Source organism: Calonectris borealis, chromosome 23 (genome assembly GCF_964195595.1).
Source record: "Calonectris borealis chromosome 23, bCalBor7.hap1.2, whole genome shotgun sequence".
Taxonomy (NCBI): Eukaryota; Metazoa; Chordata; class Aves; order Procellariiformes; family Procellariidae; genus Calonectris; species Calonectris borealis.
This window is the reverse complement of record NC_134334.1, coordinates 6408476-6427386: the sequence shown is the minus strand read 5'-3', so window position 1 is coordinate 6427386 and position 18911 is coordinate 6408476. Positions and strand designations below refer to the sequence as shown.

General features: G+C 44.5%; 1 protein-coding gene across 1 annotated transcript; it reads right to left on the bottom strand.

Annotated features, from left to right (window-relative positions):
* Window positions 1–122: 122 nt before the first annotated feature.
* Window positions 123–18764, bottom strand: PLOD1 (procollagen-lysine,2-oxoglutarate 5-dioxygenase 1). Its single transcript, XM_075172520.1, has 19 exons — window positions 18548–18764; window positions 13836–13927; window positions 13196–13332; window positions 11834–11997; window positions 11230–11342; window positions 9464–9527; window positions 8226–8323; window positions 7789–7890; window positions 7554–7685; window positions 7153–7274; window positions 6321–6425; window positions 5750–5875; window positions 4783–4924; window positions 4135–4248; window positions 3794–3859; window positions 3336–3440; window positions 2796–2942; window positions 2357–2482; window positions 123–2085 (listed from the first exon to the last, which is right to left on the bottom strand). Exons 1-19 carry the CDS (start codon window positions 18627–18629, stop codon window positions 1930–1932), a joined length of 2193 nt encoding a protein of 730 aa, XP_075028621.1. The 5' UTR covers window positions 18630–18764; the 3' UTR covers window positions 123–1929.
* Between the last annotated feature and the right edge of the window lie 147 nt (window positions 18765–18911).

Genomic DNA, 18911 nt, shown 5'->3' with positions numbered 1-18911 from the left:
ACGGGCGGGCCCGCTCCCGGGGCACCATGGGAGCGGTAGTCTGAGGGCGCCGCCCCCGAGGCCTCACGGGAGGCGGCGGCGGCCGCCAGCGCCCCGCGCAGGAATCAAACCCACCGACGGCGTCACCGTGGGGTAAGGGTTTAATGGCTGAAACTGTACATCTCGTGTGACAGACTCCCGATTAATTCCAATCACCGTACTGGGCAGAGGAAAGACGCAACAAAATAAGTGAAAAACAAAAACCTGCTGAATAAATACATACACCTTTTCAACATCTCAACGATTGGCCTATCGCGTCCCTTCATTTGGTAACAGATAGTTCTGGACTTCACCTAACAAGATTTATTATTGTTTTATTTTTCAAACTGATTGTCGTTGCCTGGATTTTTCTCCCTTGGGCACGCGTGAGTGTGTAGCCTTGAGATAGACCTAAAAAGCACGTGGAAAGCAGCGGAAAAAGGTCCACGTCGCCTTCCTCGGGTCCATTCAAATTGTATAAAGTTCCCTGCCAGAATTTACACGTCTAAAGCTATTCTGCCTGCCTTAATGCGACCCGTCCTAGATGAAGGGGCTCTACACCGACAATTAGACAGTAGAAGCTGAAGACACAGAGAACTAAGAGGAAGATTTTTTTACCTAAGGACAATCATGCTGTGAATTTACAGGTTGTGAAACATCCTAGTCTGGCAGAGCCAGAGCATAATGGTGTCTGATAAGCAGAGCGGGTATCTCACAGGCAATGGCAGGAAAGGTTTCTCCCCCTCCCCTCTCTAACCATAGGTCTAGTCTAGACAGATTCTTACACCTACCAGCTCACCAGAATCTCTCAGCACTTTCCAACCACTCATTTCTATCAGCCCCGACCCCACTGGAGAAGCGTCTGTAGTGGAGTGTTTTGGTTTGGAATCTCAAATAATAGAAACACTGAATAATGATTTCCTCTACGTACCAGAGCACAGCTCTTTGATGGCCCATTCAAATTAGATGCAAAGAAAATTATCAAAACAATCTCTGAGAACTGGAATGAGGCCACCAAAGACCACTGGGACCTCTGGGTTGTTATCCAGAGATCGATGACAGCTTTTGACAATCTGAACATGGGATAGAACAGAGACAATTCAGCAGTGAAGTCCTCCTGATCAGTCTAGTTATTCTCAGCCTTCCCTTTCTTAGATTTTGTCTACACATACCAACAGGGTCTGAATTTGTCTGGGTATGCATGGTCCTTCTAGCTGCAGTAATAGAAGATAGGGAGGCTATCTTTTATCTCTTCAGTCTAATCCCAGAGGTAAAGTATCATTAGCGGACCTTCCTTTAGCTAACCGGAAGCCCCTATATTGCCACTGCTGCTGCTTTGAACTTTGTGATATGCTTCCAAGGACTGCAAAGAGGTAAGGAATCAGATGATCTTCAGGCTCTTATTACTGAGTTTCATCTGGTATGACATTTAACTGTTATGACTCCCAGAGTCAGCTCCCTGATTGGTTTATATTTGGAATAGTATCCAGGAATTACTGTCTAACGTCCAGTCTCGTATACGCTGTGGATGAAAATGGGCTTCCAGCTACTTGGAGAGAGAGCTTGTGACTTGCCTCCAAAAAGCTGGATTTCCAGTCCAAGAAAGCATTTTTGTAAAGCCAACCAATCAATGAAGGTTCAAGTAAATCGCATTTCCAAGAAACAGTGGATGAGGAGCAGAATCAAAAATGAAGGCACAAAATCTCCTTCCAAATTCTACAGCAATATTCCCAGATATTACCTGCAGTATCAGAGAGGGAGATCTTCCAGTAGTGGAGTCTTAAAATATCGTTAAAAATCAATATCCAAATAGGTTTGATCAATGCCTTAGAAACTCTCAGCAGCATTCCCTGTTTCCACTCAGTCAGCAGTGAGCAGGGCCAGGAAAGGTCCTTCCTGTGAAGCATGGCTCTAGGGGTCAAGAAAGGACACTGCGATATAACGGGTTCCTTTGGTGGTTGGAAGACCTTCATGATAGTGGGTCAGGCGTCCTGGATGCATAAGGGTCCACCCTTTCCGTGGAGCTCGAATGGAGCAATTGTAGCGCAGGAACCGGCAGCCTCCTCCCTGATGGAAACAAAACAAGAGACACATCAGCTTGGTAAAAGCACCTCAGGGAACGGGTCTCTGCCTTCTCCTGGCAGCCCTTCCGAAAATATGAGAAGGTGCTTGGGGAATCTCCTGTGTTCCGATGCATTCAAAAATCTTTCTACCCTAGCCCAGTCATTAACTGCAATCCTTAGTGTGCAGAAGCCAGATATGGGTAAGGAAAGGGTTTTCAGCTGCCTGGACTGCTCAAGAGGATGTACTGCATTCTTACACACTGGCAAACACTTACCTCATAGTCTATTCCAACTCGGTTCAAAGCAATGTTAATGGTAAAGGTGGAAGCGTCATGATGGGGCATTAAAGCGGGCTGCTCGTCAGGTTTGTAGCGAACTACAAAGGCTAGCTCGAACTGAGTCTGCAGGAGAGAAGAACAAAGTGCACATCTGTTACAGGGCTATAGTAGTCCATGGCTACTGCGCTGCAGAGCAGGGTGTAATATTTAAGTTGCATCCCACTGCTAGGAGAGAAAGGCAACAATAAGGCAGGAGAATGTCATTAGGAAATTGTGTATTTCCTGATGCATATACTTATGTCGTACTCCAGGGTCAGTTCCTCCATACTGGGAAACAGAATGCATATTGCTAGAGGATTCTAGCAGTCTTTTCACAAAGTTGCAACTGGAGAAGGTGTTGAGCTGACCACGAGTCTTGATGCTAAAGTATACATACCTTGGTATAGTATCCTGGGTACAGTTTCTCTGTGATGGGTGCAATATAGTCCAGAAGAAACTTATACCATTCTCTTTCAAAGCCTATTTGGTTCATGTGTATGTCAATAGTTGGGACATTCTCATATCCTCCTTGTATTCTGCTGTCCTGAAATAGAATCATGAAAATACCCATAAGGATGGGAACCTTGGACTTCAGGAATGACAGGCACTTGTTCCTGGTAACTACAAATAAATATGAACTTCCAGGATGGAAAACTCATTTCAAACAGTAATTAAAACCTAAGGTAAACAATATTACTATCAGAAGGGCTGAACACTGTAGCTTCAGAGGACACTAAAGAGGACTCAGAAAAATTAATTCACATTTAAGAACAGGGGCAAAATCACAGAATTAATCAGGAACAAAATTAGAGTATTGCCTCCAGTTTCCTGGTTTAACTGTGGGATCTAACGCCTTCCTACAGGAGGCACTGCTGCCACCAAATACGCATGGATAATGGTGTGACCCAGAGATCAAAAAGCTCCTGCTTTTTCTTACCGTGTTGTCGCCTGTGGACCACTGGCCATAATGTTCCATTTCTTCCACCAGCTCATCACAGGCAGTGTCAGTGAATATGGGGAACCAGTAAACATCTGGGCAGGGCTGCAGAAAGTAGACAGGTGAGAATAGCAGAAACAAGGACAGGTGCTTGAGGCAAAAGAAGTAAGACTAAACCAACTGTATATTGAGTCAGTTTACGTGGAAAGTAACTAAAATATTGAGGATAGAAATTTGTCTTCTGATTTATGCGCCCCACTTCCACTTAAGAGAGCTGGAGATGTACTTCTAGAAGAATGATTTGGCTCTAAAAATACTTTCAAGGTCGTATTTCCTCTGGATTTGAAAGACTATGAGGTCATGCTGAACTGCTTATTCCTGAGAATGACAACAGTGATGATACAAGCATTATCCTGATGCTAATCTCTGTTCTGATGGATAAGAGCAAGTTTTCTTACCATTTCTACCAATTTCCCTTTCAGAGCTGCCGTGTAGTTTTCATGGATGTACTTTTCTCTCCAGTCCTGCAGTTAAAAGATAAGCAAACCAGTCATTTCTTTGGAGCCTGGTTAGAGGCAGTGAAAGGCCAGGCACTCATGCAGCAGTGTTTCACAGGCTTTGAAGATCCAGATGTTACGAATCACATGAACACCGTTTCTTTAAATTCTGTGACTATGCTCCTCATCCCACCTGAGAGACATCGTTAGTACAAAGCCTGGACCTTCCTTATTGGTGAAGTTAGTCATCAAATCTTCACATGCCACGTTGCTAAGTCTGCTGAGCATGCAGGTTATCTCACCTCAGGATTGCTGAATATTTGCCAGAGGTCATTGTGGAGGTGAGTTGTCTGATAATTCTCCAGGGACAGTATGTGTCCAAACTGATGCCGATTTGACAGGTACATAAAGACTCCCTGCAGGACAAAGGGAAACAATCAAGCTTTGTTTCCAGGCCTCACATTTCTGTGAGCCACTATGAAATATAAGCACTGGACAGTTCCCCAATGATGATGGCTTTGCTCAAGCTGCTCATTTACTCATTCTTTCTCCCGTGGGCCTTCAGTTTAATTTCCACCCTGGAATGAGGAACTTTGAAAGGTTATATCCAGAGCCAGTAATTCCGTGCCTCTTGTCAGCCAGGGTTGGAAGCAGAGCAGAGCAGCTACTGTGAAATTAGGTTCTTCCTTCTTACCCTGCCAACCCCATTTAGAACAGCCCTGAACAGGCCCAAGAACAAAAATGTTATCCACATTTAGTGGTCTCTGGCTCTGTGTGGTTTCACAGCAAGACAGAAATCCCATGCTGTTCCAAGCCTGCACAGTACTGAGTAATGCCAATTCATCCTGTCCCATGCCCCGTCAGAGCTGAATGCCTTGAAATTACTTAATCTTGTCACCTCCACTCTGGCATGCAGTTCTCCCCTGCCAGCCTCTCCCTCCTTGACTGACCTGATTCCGAACATTGTGGCAGAAAGCCATGTCAGCATCCAGCTTGCCACTGTGGAAGAGATCTCCCTGGTCAAGCTCCGATCGCAGAGCCTTGGCTTTAACCATGTAAACGCTGCTGATGTAGGGAACGTTCCAAAGCCCGCTGAAACAGGGGTAGGAGAGTAAGACTTGAAATAGCACTAAGACAAAAACTGCTGGACTTGACGGGATGGCAGGCAGCACTGCAGTATCAGCTAGGCTTGCCTAGATGAGCCAACTCAGAACAGTAGGGAGAAACCACACCAATAGGAATTGTAATTCCAGGAAAAATCACTTACATTGCTCACAGCTTTTAAGCTGCACAAATGCTAGTCCACTGTGAAAGCAATTAATTGCTACTGTGTGTTTTCGCTAGGGACATAATTAACGGCTTGAATCTCTTCCCAGAGAGATCAACATATTTTTTCCAGTGATTTTAAAAAACTGAATCAGCCAAAATTGCATAAGCTGATTTCCAGCATTTATCGCCCATATAATGGCCTAAAAAAAAAAAAAAGAGGGCCCCTCAAGAATAAGAATGAACCAGCAATTATATTTTGTGAATCTTCCATTCAAGGATCACCTGGTATTTTATGAAGACTAGCTGATAAAGATTAAACAGCACTTTACAGGATTTTAAGGATCATGCTAACTATAATCCACAGGTGGGAAAACATGACATGAGCAAAAGGAAGTGATTTCAGCAGAGTCAGGACTCTCAAACCCTTACTCTGATCATAAAAACATCTGCCCAAAGTATGTTATCGTCTCTGCTCAGAGGACAACATAGAGCAGCTTCCAAATGGGAGTACAGACTTCTTTTCCTGTTCTATACACAAAGACAGTTGTGCTGTCTGGTTCTTTGACATTAGCTGGTTTGATGGATGTGTTGCAGCTAGCTTTACATTTGAGGGATTGTATCAGTAAGAAACACTCTTTGCATACTCACACCCTCCGCCTTTGAACAATATCCACATAATCTTCTGAGCGGGCATAGTATCCATCAGGGCTCAGAGCTCCCCAGAAATTTGACCACAACTTTTCATGACGGCTTACCAGCGGGGCAATCACCAGCCTGAGGGCACAAAAGAAAAAGGAATTGCAGGACAGTATGCAGGACAAGAAGAAAAGGAAAATATTTACAAACCACAGGACCGTAAGAGTTAGATTCTCGCTCACTTACAGAGTTGCTGCTTCTGTTAACTCTGTTGGAATAAAATTCCACATACGAAAGGGCAAATATGGTCACAATCTTCTATCTAACTGCACCCTGCAGCAGGTCTCTTAGAATCCAATTTGTTCTAGCGACTATATAAAGACAAAACTAGGGATGATTTACATCCACTGCCTAAAATCCAGGGATTACAACTACAGTAAAAAAAGACCAAGTAAGAGGTGTTTGTCTAACATTCCATCTCTGACACAGTTCTAGTGCCTTACACATCCCAGTGATAAAAGAGCTCACTGTCTTCCTCATGTGAAAGATGACCAGTAAGGATTGCTCCGACCAAAGAACTCACTTGTTCTGTTCGATCAGGATCCTTAGCGTTTCTGTGTTCTTCAGAACTATCTCAGCATCCAGGCTAAAGTAATAGTCACAGTCAGGATCCTTTCTGCACAAATCCCTATAGCCAGAGAACAAGAAAACTCACATCAAAATCCTCCTAGAACAGACCAAGACAAGGGACAGAACATCAGGAATTCCCTCACTTTGTAGACTAAAGGTCTTCTTCTGGGTGCTTTGTAGACTAAAGGTCTTCTTCTGGGTTCAGTTTAACTTAACAACCCAGAAGGCTAGCGTAGTACAAGCACATCAGATTCGGTATCCAATAGCACGCACTGAGACACAGCCAAAATCAACATTTAGCAAACCGTTTCCCCAGCACAAACTGAAGAGGTTCCCATTTACGATTGGCCCAAATCCAGACCTGAGCTCAAACTCGCACCTCCTTATCACAAGATACTCAGGAAGTATCAGGAAGATACTCTGCCACTAGGTCTTAGTTTTACTACCACACTCCTCCTCTTCAGAGATATAGGTGCATATTCTTTGTGATCTATGACTGGGCATATGCTTGATGGGGGTGGGAGGTACAGGGCTATCCTTCTAACAGAGCAAAGGACCAGTGAGAACTTGGTTTCTGAAACTGGAGAAAGGGAGCTGGTATCGGGGCTGATTTTTTTCCAATATATAATGGGCGTGGGGAGTTAATGCTAGGAAAATTGAAAGAAGAGGGTGACTGAAAGAAGAGAAGCATCCACTTGATAGCGATGATACTCAGAAAAACTGGACTGCCTTAGTTTGGACACAGGCTGACTCTGCTAGCCATCACGTATGGCCTCTTCACTTACATGCCCAGGTTACGCGCCTCAGCATTCTCCACCTCATCATCTGGTCCAATCACTTTGATGGCAAGGTATTCTTTGCCATGCTCTTTAACAAAAGAGTCCACCTGCATCAAGTGATGTTGCTCCTATGCCAAAGGAAAAATAAGGAAAAACAGATGAGATGGGCTCACCCCAGGCTGCTCAGCCTTCTGTTCTTGAAAATGCCAAACCAGATGAGCAACAGTTCTTCCCACTTCCACATCTCTACAGCTGGATGTAGCTATCTTATAGGTGCCATTGCAGGTAAGTACTGGGATTACAGAGCCTGGAAGTCTAGTCAAAGGTTGCAAAGGTGCCTACAGCACAGGAGGAGGTATACATTTTCCCCACATCTGCTATGACCATCACAGGCCAACTTTACTTACATGGTTGTGAATGAAGAGCTGGATTCGTTGCTTTGGGTAATGAAGGTTACGAAGCCGCAAGAAAAATTGGGAGAGGAATGGGGTGGGCTGCTCGATGAAAATGCCAATCAGAATCATTGGCAATGCCTCATCCTACATTCAGTGAGAAGAGGAGAGAAGTGGTGGCTCAGACACATAAGATTCCACTGTAATTGTACGACTTGTCTTGAGAGCTTTGAATAGACATCAGCCTTACCTTAAACCCTGTGAGGCTTCGCAGACCTTCATCACACACAGTACAGCCAGTCTCAAATGTCCATATTTGAGGAACGTAGTTTCCCAGGTAGTTCAACTGCAGCTGCAAAAGGCAATTTGCCATGTTACGCGTTACAGGGCAGGGGAGTTTCTTTGCATCCATGCCCAGTGCAAGACCACATTTCATCGGAACTTCATTTACCTTCTTCTTGGACTAAAGAATCTAAAAAGCATGACAGCCTGAGGGTCTAATTACACGCTGATCTTTGAACCAGACCCATCTCGCTGCTATGAACGTGGACCACTTACTGTTTCTCAAATGTAAATGTACATAGGGAAAGTCAATATATGGGAAGACAGTAACCTGATACATTCGAGCCTAAAGGGTCACTTTGCAACAAATACATATCAAATCTTTCCCTCAGGATGCCCACTTACCTTGGTGGGTCCATTTCCATGAATCACCACAGGCAGAGTGTCATATAACAAGTTTCTTGCTCTGACTCGTGAGTTTTCAAACTTCAGAACTACCTCATCTGGAAATGACATTGCCATCATATTAACAAAGGAAGGCTTTTATTAGTAATTAGCAGCACAATGCCTCATTTCTACTGAACAACTGCTGAAAAATGAAAGCATAGACATGGATAACCATGCACAAGTAGTTTAAGGGCTACAGACCATATCCAGAAAGGAGAAAAAATGTTCAGAATGATCCTGTGAGGTAACAGGAGGATGGCTGGGAAGTTGGACAAAGAGTGCAGCTTGTTGGGCTGACAAATATGCCTTCTACTGGGAATTGGCAGAAGCCACACTGAAACAGTCTTTCAACACTGGCAGTGACAAATTGTGCCGTGAGGAACAGCTATTGATGGCCAGGGAGGACTCAGGCCCTTCTCACCTAAGCATTCTAAGCACCTGCTGTCTCTCTTTTTCACCCCAGACAAAAGTCCATCCTCCCAGCAGAGATCATCCAAGATGTCTCCTCAACACAACCACACAAAATCCTTTGGAAAACAGACTAGTACAGGTCCAAGCTCCGGTCTATCATTGTTATAATGAGCACAGGAGCCAAAGACTACACTGCCGTTATCATTTTTTACCTGACTGGAATAAAGATGGAGTGGTGCAAGACTATAAACTGAAAACATTAGGCAGTAGTGTCAGGAGAGCAAGTGAATCACTTTTGCCAGGACTAGCAAAATTAATCAATCAGCAGGGCAGGTCAGAAGCCTGGTACGGTCAGCGGGTGCGCACAGGCAGTGTCTGGCTGCATCTCACCTTCTGTGGCATTCCACACACAGTCCTGAAGCGGAAAGACAAGCAAGCCCTAGGCAGGGTTATGTGTTATTACTTGCACTGAAGTCCCTCCCAGTTTCAATCCCCAACGCTAATGCAATCCGACACGCTTGGAGATCAAAGTGGCAAGGAGGTGTAAGATGGAAAACCTGACCTGCATTCCCCCAAGTGAAGAGGGAGTTGCAACGAGAACCTAGTTGGTCACAGTGGAATTGCAAATAAATCCCAGAACTCTGACAGAGGCTTTTTACTGAGGCTTATTTTGCAGGGACAGGAATTTCTGAAATTTAATCCCTTCAGCCACAACATAACTTTATTTCTGGTGTCAGCATGCAGTTGCATTCCAAGGAGAAATGAGCTTCCTTCTTCCATCTCACCTAATGCTCCATTTAGGTTTTGGAAGATCCGGCTTCTTTGGTCTAGACTGATGTTGATACTTCCCTTTAAAAGAATGAGATAAATAACCTTAATTAGAACACAAGTGGGCATCCATTCTTTACATGTGAGAGACCCTATGCTGAGCAAAGATACATCACATTCCTATAATCACTTCCGTACTCTCCAAGCTCTGAAGCCTAAAACATTCCCAGCTAATCCTCATTTTCACTCGAATCTGGGACAATTCGCCATTTTCTAAAACAATTTAAACATACTATATTAGGCAAAACCATGCAAATAAACATTTTAAAGCTGCTGTGGGTGTGCCAATAATAAGCAGCAGATTAATGAAGTACATTTGCAGCACAGTCATATAAAACCCATGGGTAGCATGCAGGAATGCCAAGATAGCAAAAACATCTGCTATGAAGTCAGTTTCTTGCCATCTATCCACAGGGCCCCAGGTACCTGTGTCAAACCAGAACACAGTAAGGGTGCAAGGCCAGCTCATGCAGTCTTTGTTTTTATCCCCTGCTGAAAGTCACACTCTGACTGGATTTTTGTCAGACTAAAATCCAGCTCTGACATAACAGAGTTCAGTGTCCCTCCAGGCACCTATTAAGATTGATTACTGGAAAGGATAGCAGGGTGCTAACATCCGCTGTCTGAACGCCAAGTCAGTGGAATTACTCAGCCTTTGCGTGGCATAGGGCCAGAACTGCAGATGAGAACATTAAAGGAACTGTTCATGTTAAAATATCATGGGGCATATTCAGATTTGGGGAAGGAAAAAAGTGCAGCTGTTCTGAATTTTTTACCAGCCTTGCTGGTAAAGAAGTGCAACTCCTTCTCTAATCAGTCTGAAAGCAGTTTCCTATTTCAAATGCTTCCTCTTGACTTTTCTGTTACAGTTTGACTTCTTAGTTCCCATGCATTTGTGGTGTCCCCCAGGGACAGACTGCACTGCGTAATGCAGAACTGGGCAGGGACAACAGAAGCAGAATCACCCTGTGGGCTGGATGATTTGGCGTGTGCACCGCACGGTGCTGGAACGGCAATGATGCTTCCAGGGTCCATTCCAGGCTTCTGTATGGCGTTACGTGGCATGCTACATAGGCTGACGCAGATTTTGTCAGTCAGGATCTGGAGGTGTTTGCTGAAGGCAGTGGCAGCCTCTTTGTTCCAGCAGGACTACGCACTGTATGCCCATGGTCCCTGTCCTGTGGCACAACAGTGGCTACTGGGCTGTGAACCTTTGTCCCTTTTATCACCTCAAATCTGCTCAGGCCTCATCTGCCCCTTTACCTACAATGTACTTGAGCGCTAGGTTGGGTATCTCTAAGTCAGCACCGCACTCTGCAGGGAGGATACACACTTAAAAGTCTGGGTTTCACATCCCCTGGGAGGAGGCTGGTCAGTTCTGCCACACTCAATAGCTTTAAACATCAGCACACACAGATACTGGTATGAGTTTCCAGTAAGACTTGTTTTAAGACATCTGTCTTCCCATTCACATTTTAAGCTTAAAGATAAAAACTGCTAATAATAGAACAAAGGGGTAGTGACTAGAATGCAAATTTTTAGAAAGAAAATGGGTAATTAGACATACTACTGGCCTTTTTCATGTAAGGATGCCAGGGCAGTAATTCAGGGTCAGTATGTATGTGATTAACTTCTTTTACTGTCAACAGGGATACTGCACAGAGGATTAACAGCAATGCTTCTCAGACAACTCCTCCTAATCCCAAAATCTAGCTACACCTACTCTTTTTTCTGGATCCAAGAAGACGTTCGTATAGAAGAGTTGGTCACTGTCATCGTCCTGTCCTTTCCACTCCTCCACAAGCTTCTTCAGGTTTGGAGCATAACCTATGAAGCCTGCAGGAGTAAGTGTGAAGAGGTGCTTCAACCCATACAACCAAAAAAGGGAAGTACTCCTGTATACATATACTCTTACTTCTTTCACTCCACCCTCTGTTGCTGCAGAGGTACACCAGCTTTCAGCAAAGGCATGTATAGACCGCACTTCCCAACATGGAATGACACCAGGATCAAACCTGTATCTTCAGCATCAGAAAAGCTCAGATACCCACACCCTGAATGACAAGTCTCACTGAAAAGGCAGAAGGGATAGGGAGCAGGTTCCTATCCCCTACAGGCAATTCATAGCTATGTCCCCTCCGGCAGGTAAAAGACAGGAGCATTGTTAGTCTTTCCATTACAGCCAGTTATGCACCGGGCTTCAGTTTGCACCGACTTCTGTAAAGATGCTTTCCACACCTGGTCCCTTGCTACTTCTCCCAAAGGCCTTCTAATAGGGGGAAAAAGCTGAGAGAGGTTCTCAGCTGAAAGAAGGTTCTGCGTCTTACCTCCAGAACCCAGGAAGCGCTTTCCATCTTGCACCTGAGGGTACTTGGCTTCCAACCTTCTGTCTGGGTAGATATAGTTCTCTGCTGAGAAGACCACCTTGCTCTTGGCTTGTCTGAACTTCTTTAGCAGTTCTGTGGGGCCCGAAGCAAAGAGTACATCATAGCTAGAGTAAAAGACAGACAAGAAAGGGACAGAAAGGAATGGAGTCAGAAAAACATGTCAGATGAAAAGTTTCTAGAAACAGCTAATTCTTTAGGAATCCCTTTCTTTTAGTTCTGCTTCACAGTATTACATTTTTTGTCATAATTATAGCTAATTGAAGTGCAATCTTATTCATAGAGTGGAAGATGTTACTTTCCACTGCAGAAGATTCACACTGGCTTGGGGCAACTTACGCCCATTCTTATCTTTACAAAGTTTTCACTGATGATAAAAACAAATCTTCCAAGCTGCAAAACATGCTGATCTCTTCTTGCTTTTCCCCTATTTGGAACTGTGAAGCCCTGGTGCCCTCACTGTTTGTAACAACTTTTTAATTCTCAGAGGAAGAATTACTCTGCCATTCCTTTCTAGATTGAACAAACCCATAGGTCATGCTTTTTATATCTTTTGGCATCCTGCCACTCTCCACTGAGCTCCCTGCAAATCTTCAGGAGGAACCTATACCGGACAGTAGTCACTGGATGCTGCACTCCAGCCGCTATCTCTTCAGTACCGGCTAGAACTGAATTCCCAGGTGACACTCCCAGAATGAGACTTGCATTTTCTGCAAGAGGATTTGCATACTTCAAACTCATTTTGGTGAGTGAAAAAGTTGCTCATTCCAGAGATTACTCATTCCCAACTTCTCTAGACGCACATAGACACTCAGAGCGGCAAAAGATGATATATTCCTGCCGTGGGAGCTAGAGACAGATACAGGGATCCCAGTCCTGCCTGTTGCTGGGCATATGAAAAGACACTGAGACTCCAAATCGTCCTTTTCTCTCTTCACATTTCTCTGGCAGAGTAATTCTTGGCTCTCAGGATTGTATTGCAGCCTGCCTCACCTTATAAAACACAGGCCTAGATCCACAGAAATTGTCTGCTCATTCTCTGCAGACAGAGGCAGCCAAATTCCACCCTGGCGAAACAGGTATAACGCTATCAACTTTTTATACAAGAGTTGGAATCCCAGCTGCCACGGATGCAGCTCTGAGCAACTCTCAGGCAACTGCAGAGAATTCACGGGGAAAAAAAACGGAGGAGGTCTGGACACACCTTCCAAAAGCAATCTACTTCACAGTTAATTTCTTCTTAGTAAGAACCTGTCCAAACAGCCTTATGATTCAGTTCATGGCAAATACATTCCAACCCATTACCTTTCTACGAAAAGGATGATCAAGTCTTCCTTATCTGCATACTGCTTTAAAGCTGATTTCAAGAGACGGACCTTCTGCCCACCTCCTGCTGGCTTCTTGTCATCTCCACCTTGCCACTCCTCATCCAGCCCCAGCACCTAAAGAACGACAGGCACAGGGTCCATTGAATAGGTCACTTTCCCGGCAAGACACACCAGAAAGAACCAGAACCCACAACCTCACTAGTCCTGATAACTCCCAGTGCAAATCACAACAAAAAAACCAGCATCAGGACAGATGGACGAGGTATATATGCCAGCCTTTGAACCATTTTCCGGGATGGACAGTTAGAGTAACACATAGCACAGTAACAAAGCACTCTCAGCAACAGGGACAGGAGCACACTCTGTACTGCGTGTTTTGGCATTGCAACGGAAAAGTGCCATGGGGCTCCCTTAAGCAGGAGTTATGGATCTCAAGATAACACTCAGGATGGAATAAGAGACTGCTGCAGAAATGCCCCAGTCGCAGTATTTTTCAGCCAGCTGAGTAGGTGTGTCCTCTCCTGAGCTTTTATGTTATCACTTTGTGGCCAAGTCTTATCCATTCCACACTTCAAAACTCCTTTTGACCAACCACCACTGAGGCTGCTAGCCATCACCTGGACTTTGTAGTTGAAGAATTGGGCTGATCTTCTAAAGCGTTGGAATCCCTCAGTCTGCTTGGTGGCAACAGTAAGAACCAGCAGGTTTTCTGCATACAGGAGAAAGCACAAGAGACACATTCGACTTGTGTTTTTACAACCAGCTGTTCCATACTTAACAAAGAGGCTTTACTAACAGATATTGAGCCAAGGTAGGGATCAATAGTCTTAAAGGTACTTGACAGATTTGACAAAGGGAAGTCAAAATCCAACCATTGAGAAGCAAAGTGACTTTCTCAGTACATTCTTTAAGTTGACCATGAATCCAGCAATAGAATCCAGAAGTCCCAACTTTTGCGCAGTCACTGCCGTTCAAGGACGTCTGTTCTATATGACATTGACAGATGTCCAGGTTCATTTGAAATCAGGCAAGGAAGGTAGTCTAGCTGTGGAGCTACCATATCCTGCTGAGACGAAAACAGCTTGCTTACACCTCACTGAATTCTCTCTATCTGCACTATAGGTCTCCTCACTAGACCACAAAGCTTCAACCTCAGGAAGAAAACCAGCTTCAAATCCTACTTATTTGCTACCTGGATTTTCTTGGCATCAACTCATCAAAGATTCGTGAAGGGGAAAAAAAGAAAGCGTGGACGTAGCCAATGTTTTACTGGAGGAACTAACTACCACAGGGGACAGAACATGGCAAAGGTGCCTTCAAATTTCAGTGTTTGACTGAAGAACCCAAAACTAATTGCAGCACAAGCAAGACTGTTCCTTTGCAGCGGAGATTAGAACTTGGTCCTCGGTATAAAATGAGGGATTATGTAAAGGTACAATTTCATTGCCTGAGTTATGAGCTAGAAAAAGAAAATGTAATGTATTAAGTGTTTTTTTGCCCTGCTATTGAAAGCTACACTTCTCTCACATAGAGTATGAAGGAAATTAAACTTGAAGATACAAAATAGAAGGAAAAAAAAATAGAAAATAAAAAATTACTACAAAATAAAAAATACTACAAAATGTCCATTTGGAAGTCATCCATTAATGCAATTGGCTTCCTGTTCCCCACAGAGTTGCTCTTCTGTCACTCAGCATTGACTGGGTGTAGGGAAGACCAAAATTAGGCTAAATGTTATTATTCCCTCTCCATGGCTGCTACAATTTTCTACTGCATTCCTGAGGTGTTTTCCAGATTTTTTCATACATACACAATGTGAACTTAATTCTGCCATAACTTTCATTTACATTCTCCTCCCAAACTTGCTTTTCATTTCCAGTCCCTTAAAAACAACAAAGCTAAATCCTGAAGTTCTCTTTCAGAAGTTTCTCTATAGCACCAGTGGAATATGATTTTTATGTGGCAGCTCTGGTTTCCTCATTGTAATGATTAAATGCTATTCTTCATCTTAACCCTTTTGCTTAAGTAGGAATTTGTATAGGCTCTGGCAACAGTGCTTAAATGCGAATCCTGGCCATCAGATTTTAACATCAGAAAATACCAGGAAAACCTGAAAGCACATTTTCTTGGCTTGAGCAGGCTTCTTTTGGAACAATGATTTTTTTCAATGGATGTACCAGATGCATCTTCCTAGTGTACCCAAACTGATACTCTGTCCAATCTTGGAGAGGAAGGATCTAGGAGCTGGAGTCCTAGATAGATCTGACAAAGGCAGCAAAAGTAAAAAATAAGTGTAAGACTCCAAGTTCGGAAGAAAGAGGATGTTCCCAAGGAAATTCCTAAAATCCTTTACCTGCATCAGAATAAAAAGAGAGGAGAGATTGAGAACAGTCAATAGAAGGTCAGCTCTAATTGTATTTTGTTAGACATTCACACAGACAGACAAAGGGAGTGATAAATAAAAGAAAATGAATCCTGCATTTGTGCAGTTTTTAAAGGCAGGTTTTTAGACATATGAAGTGCATTCCTAATCCAGCTCCTCCAGCAAACTCCAGTTCCTTGTGTCCTGTCCAGTCAGAGGGTGCAAACAAATGAATGAAATACATATCTCCTCAGGGAATATGTTAAAGCCATTAAAGTTTCTAGCCATACGATGGCACACAGAAAACCATGGCAGCTTTATTAGATAGCTCTGAGCTCGTGGTTTCTGAGAAGGTGAAGATCATACTGCCAATGAAGAGGGAGGCAAATGCGGGCTTGCCAGACAGGAATGTAAAGACAAACATCAAATTCTAGTACCTGAAAGGAGAGGAGGAAGCGTATGATAATGATAAAAGACAGAAAGAAAGAAAAGAGCCTGACTACTATGCAATTATTTCAGCCTGAATTCTCAGGCATCTCGCATTAAATAAATCACTAGTCCGTTTTCATGTTGCCACCCCAAGAAAGCAACAAACTGTTTATGATATGACTGCCAGAAGTTTACTGGACAAGATGCAAGAGCTAGGGGCTCACAGGGATGAACAGGAAGCGGTGTCCTGTTTCTAAGACAGAAAAGGTTTCACGGTGCAGAGTGTGAACTCACTGGAGCATGGAAAAGCCAGCACAGAGACAATTATCCTCCCCAGCAGAATTCCAAGTTACAGATTCCCTTCTCATTACTAGTCTGTGGGGGTAGGACTCTGAGAGACATTAAGCTCAGTTTCTGTTCTGAGAAATCTCTGCAGTAGCAAGAGCTTTCCGTCCCAAGAGACATTCCTTCAGTCCAGTACTAGAAGCTTGGGCTGAGCTATGCTGCCTCCGCTGCTTCTCCTTTAACCCTTTTTTCTCTTTCTCCAAGATCTTGCTAAGCACTGGTGCAACTGGTAGGTATTTCCAGAGACAGAGCAGTAAATCTTTTTAATTTCAGTATCATATGCAGGCATTTTAAAACCTCCAAAAGCAGATTTATGCTTCCCTATTTTCCATGTCACAGTTACTTTTCATATGTAGAAATGGTAGCCTAGTCTGTTAAGCTGGGCCTTCTGGGCCCAGAGACTCCTTGGGCCATGCTGACAATTAGAAATCGTATAAATACATTTGATAATGGTATGGCTGCAAAATATGAACACAGTGTGGTTAACAAAGCAAGCACTGGACTAGGAACCAGGGAAGCTGGACTATACTCCTAGCTCTGCTATGCAACAAGGAGCCAATCTTGCTATCCTTCTGTTTTTCCATCTGTAGAATGATAATAGAGGATATTTACCACTTTTGTGAGAGTTTTGAGTACTATAGATGAAAAGGATCCTGTAAGGACAAAGCACTGGAACAGGGACTCTGATATCAATGTCACAGTGAAATGACAGGGTTCTGAGCTTTTACAAAGAGAAAAAATCAGTGACAAGATGAGTTCAGTCACAAAAAAATTTAGAGTTATTTACTTCTGCCCTGACTGTACAGGGAAAGCACAGCTGCAGCTACATTTTAAGACAATAAATGAATTTATCCCTAGGCTGTGCTTTGAGAAATCTTACTGTGCCACTTCCTGTTAAGATAGTGTCCCAGGAAATACCATTAATACAGGGATCAAATAAAAAGATCAGTGCACAATTTAATGCTGGATAATATAATCTCTGTATTAAATTTACATTTACGAAAGTTTATTTTTAAAGATTCGATTAACTACAAATAACTATGCTTGGAGCTTTTGCAGAGATCTAAAAGAACATGCAAGAGAGAAGATAAGTATCATTATTCTCATATTACTCCAGGGAAGCTGAGGCACAGAAAAGGTAAGGCATTTTTTCTTCGAGCCATGCCAGAAGTGGCAGCTTAAGAAAGCAGTTAATTCCAAATCCTCTTCCTAACCAACATACCTCATTCTCTTTTCCCAGCCCCCAATTTTATATCTCTAGTGTGCTCTAAAACCTTACTAAAAACTAAAAAAGAAGATTTGGGGTGTGTAAGGAAGGCAGGATAGCACAGAGAGATTAATTTCTTACTTACATTTGTCTAATAGTTATCCTAAACGCTGAAATGATTTTGCTTTATTTATGCCACTATAGCTAAAGAACTCCCTTCCAACACTCCCATGGATACATATTAACTGTATTATTATTAAGTAATATATATAGTATAGGTAACTATAGCACAATCACTCATTGTGAAGGGAAATAGTCTAGGTAACAAGATTAAATCTCCTCTTAATTGCCACTTCTCTAATGAAGACAGAGATAATTATCCAAACTTCTTGGCAGAGTGACAGTGTGTGAACCTCTTTGTCAGCCTGGCTGACATTCTGTAGCTCTACTGTTCTACCAACTACTCTTCAGAGCATCTACCAACTGTTTATGGGGGGATAGACTGATGTTATTTTAGGAGCATCCCGGATCTCAGGTCACAGTGTGGGCAGTCTGGGATCAAATGCTCTCTGTTACCTAATTCTTGAACTGTGTAAGTTCAAAAGCAGGAAGGGCTGACCCAGGTGGGATGCAGCCCAAGGGACTGCGAGTACTTTACTGGGATGAAATGGTGTCCAAGGCTCGTCTCACACAACTCGGGGCTGTGAGCGCCCGTCTGGTAACTGAGGCGCTGAAGAAGCATGTGCGGAGGACACCCACGCCAGCCCGTGCACTGCCTCCGAACTCGGCAGCAGGCTCCGAGTGCCGCCCACGGGCTCAGACTCCGCAGCGGGCACCAGCCGCAGGTCGGGCCGTGCCTCCGAGCTGGACCGGGGCGCCAAGGTCCAGTGGTGGCCCAACAGCGGATGTGCCCGTCCCTTGGCCTGGCCACCAGCTCCCCGTGCCGCCGGTCCCCGCCCTCTGCCCCGGAGCAGACCCCCCCTTACCTTCCTGCTCGGAGGCACGGCCGCCCTCCGCCCCGAGCAGCGCCAGCACCGCCCAGGGCAGCAGCACCGCCGGAGGCACCATGGAGGCGACTTCCCCGCCTGGACCCCAGCCCGAGAGCCGACACCGACCGGCGCGCTGCTTGCGGGACGGACCCGGGCGCCGCGCCGCTCCGCAGGGACCCAGCGGACGGCGGCTCTAGAAAGCTCCGGGGCTGCCGGAGCCTGTGCCACGCACCAGACCCGCCCGGCGGGGACGGGCGGAGGAAGCGGGGCGGCGGCGGCTCCTCCTCCCGGGCCGCCCCGGCCCCCGCAAGAGGCGGGGAGGCAGCTGGGGCCGATCTGGGAGAGGGAGCAGGAAGCGCTG

Coding starts and splice junctions, on each gene's coding strand:
- PLOD1 (XM_075172520.1), bottom strand. CDS start 18,629: ATGGTGCCTCCGGCGGTGCTGCTGCCCTGGGCGGTGCTGGCGCTGCTC. Junction 13,333..13,835: donor TCTTCAACTACAAAGTCCAG/GTGATGGCTAGC, acceptor GTCGTTCTTTAG/GTGCTGGGGCTGGATGAGGA. Junction 8,324..9,463: donor AAACCTAAATGGAGCATTAG/GTGAGATGGAAG, acceptor TGTCATTTCCAG/ATGAGGTAGTTCTGAAGTTT.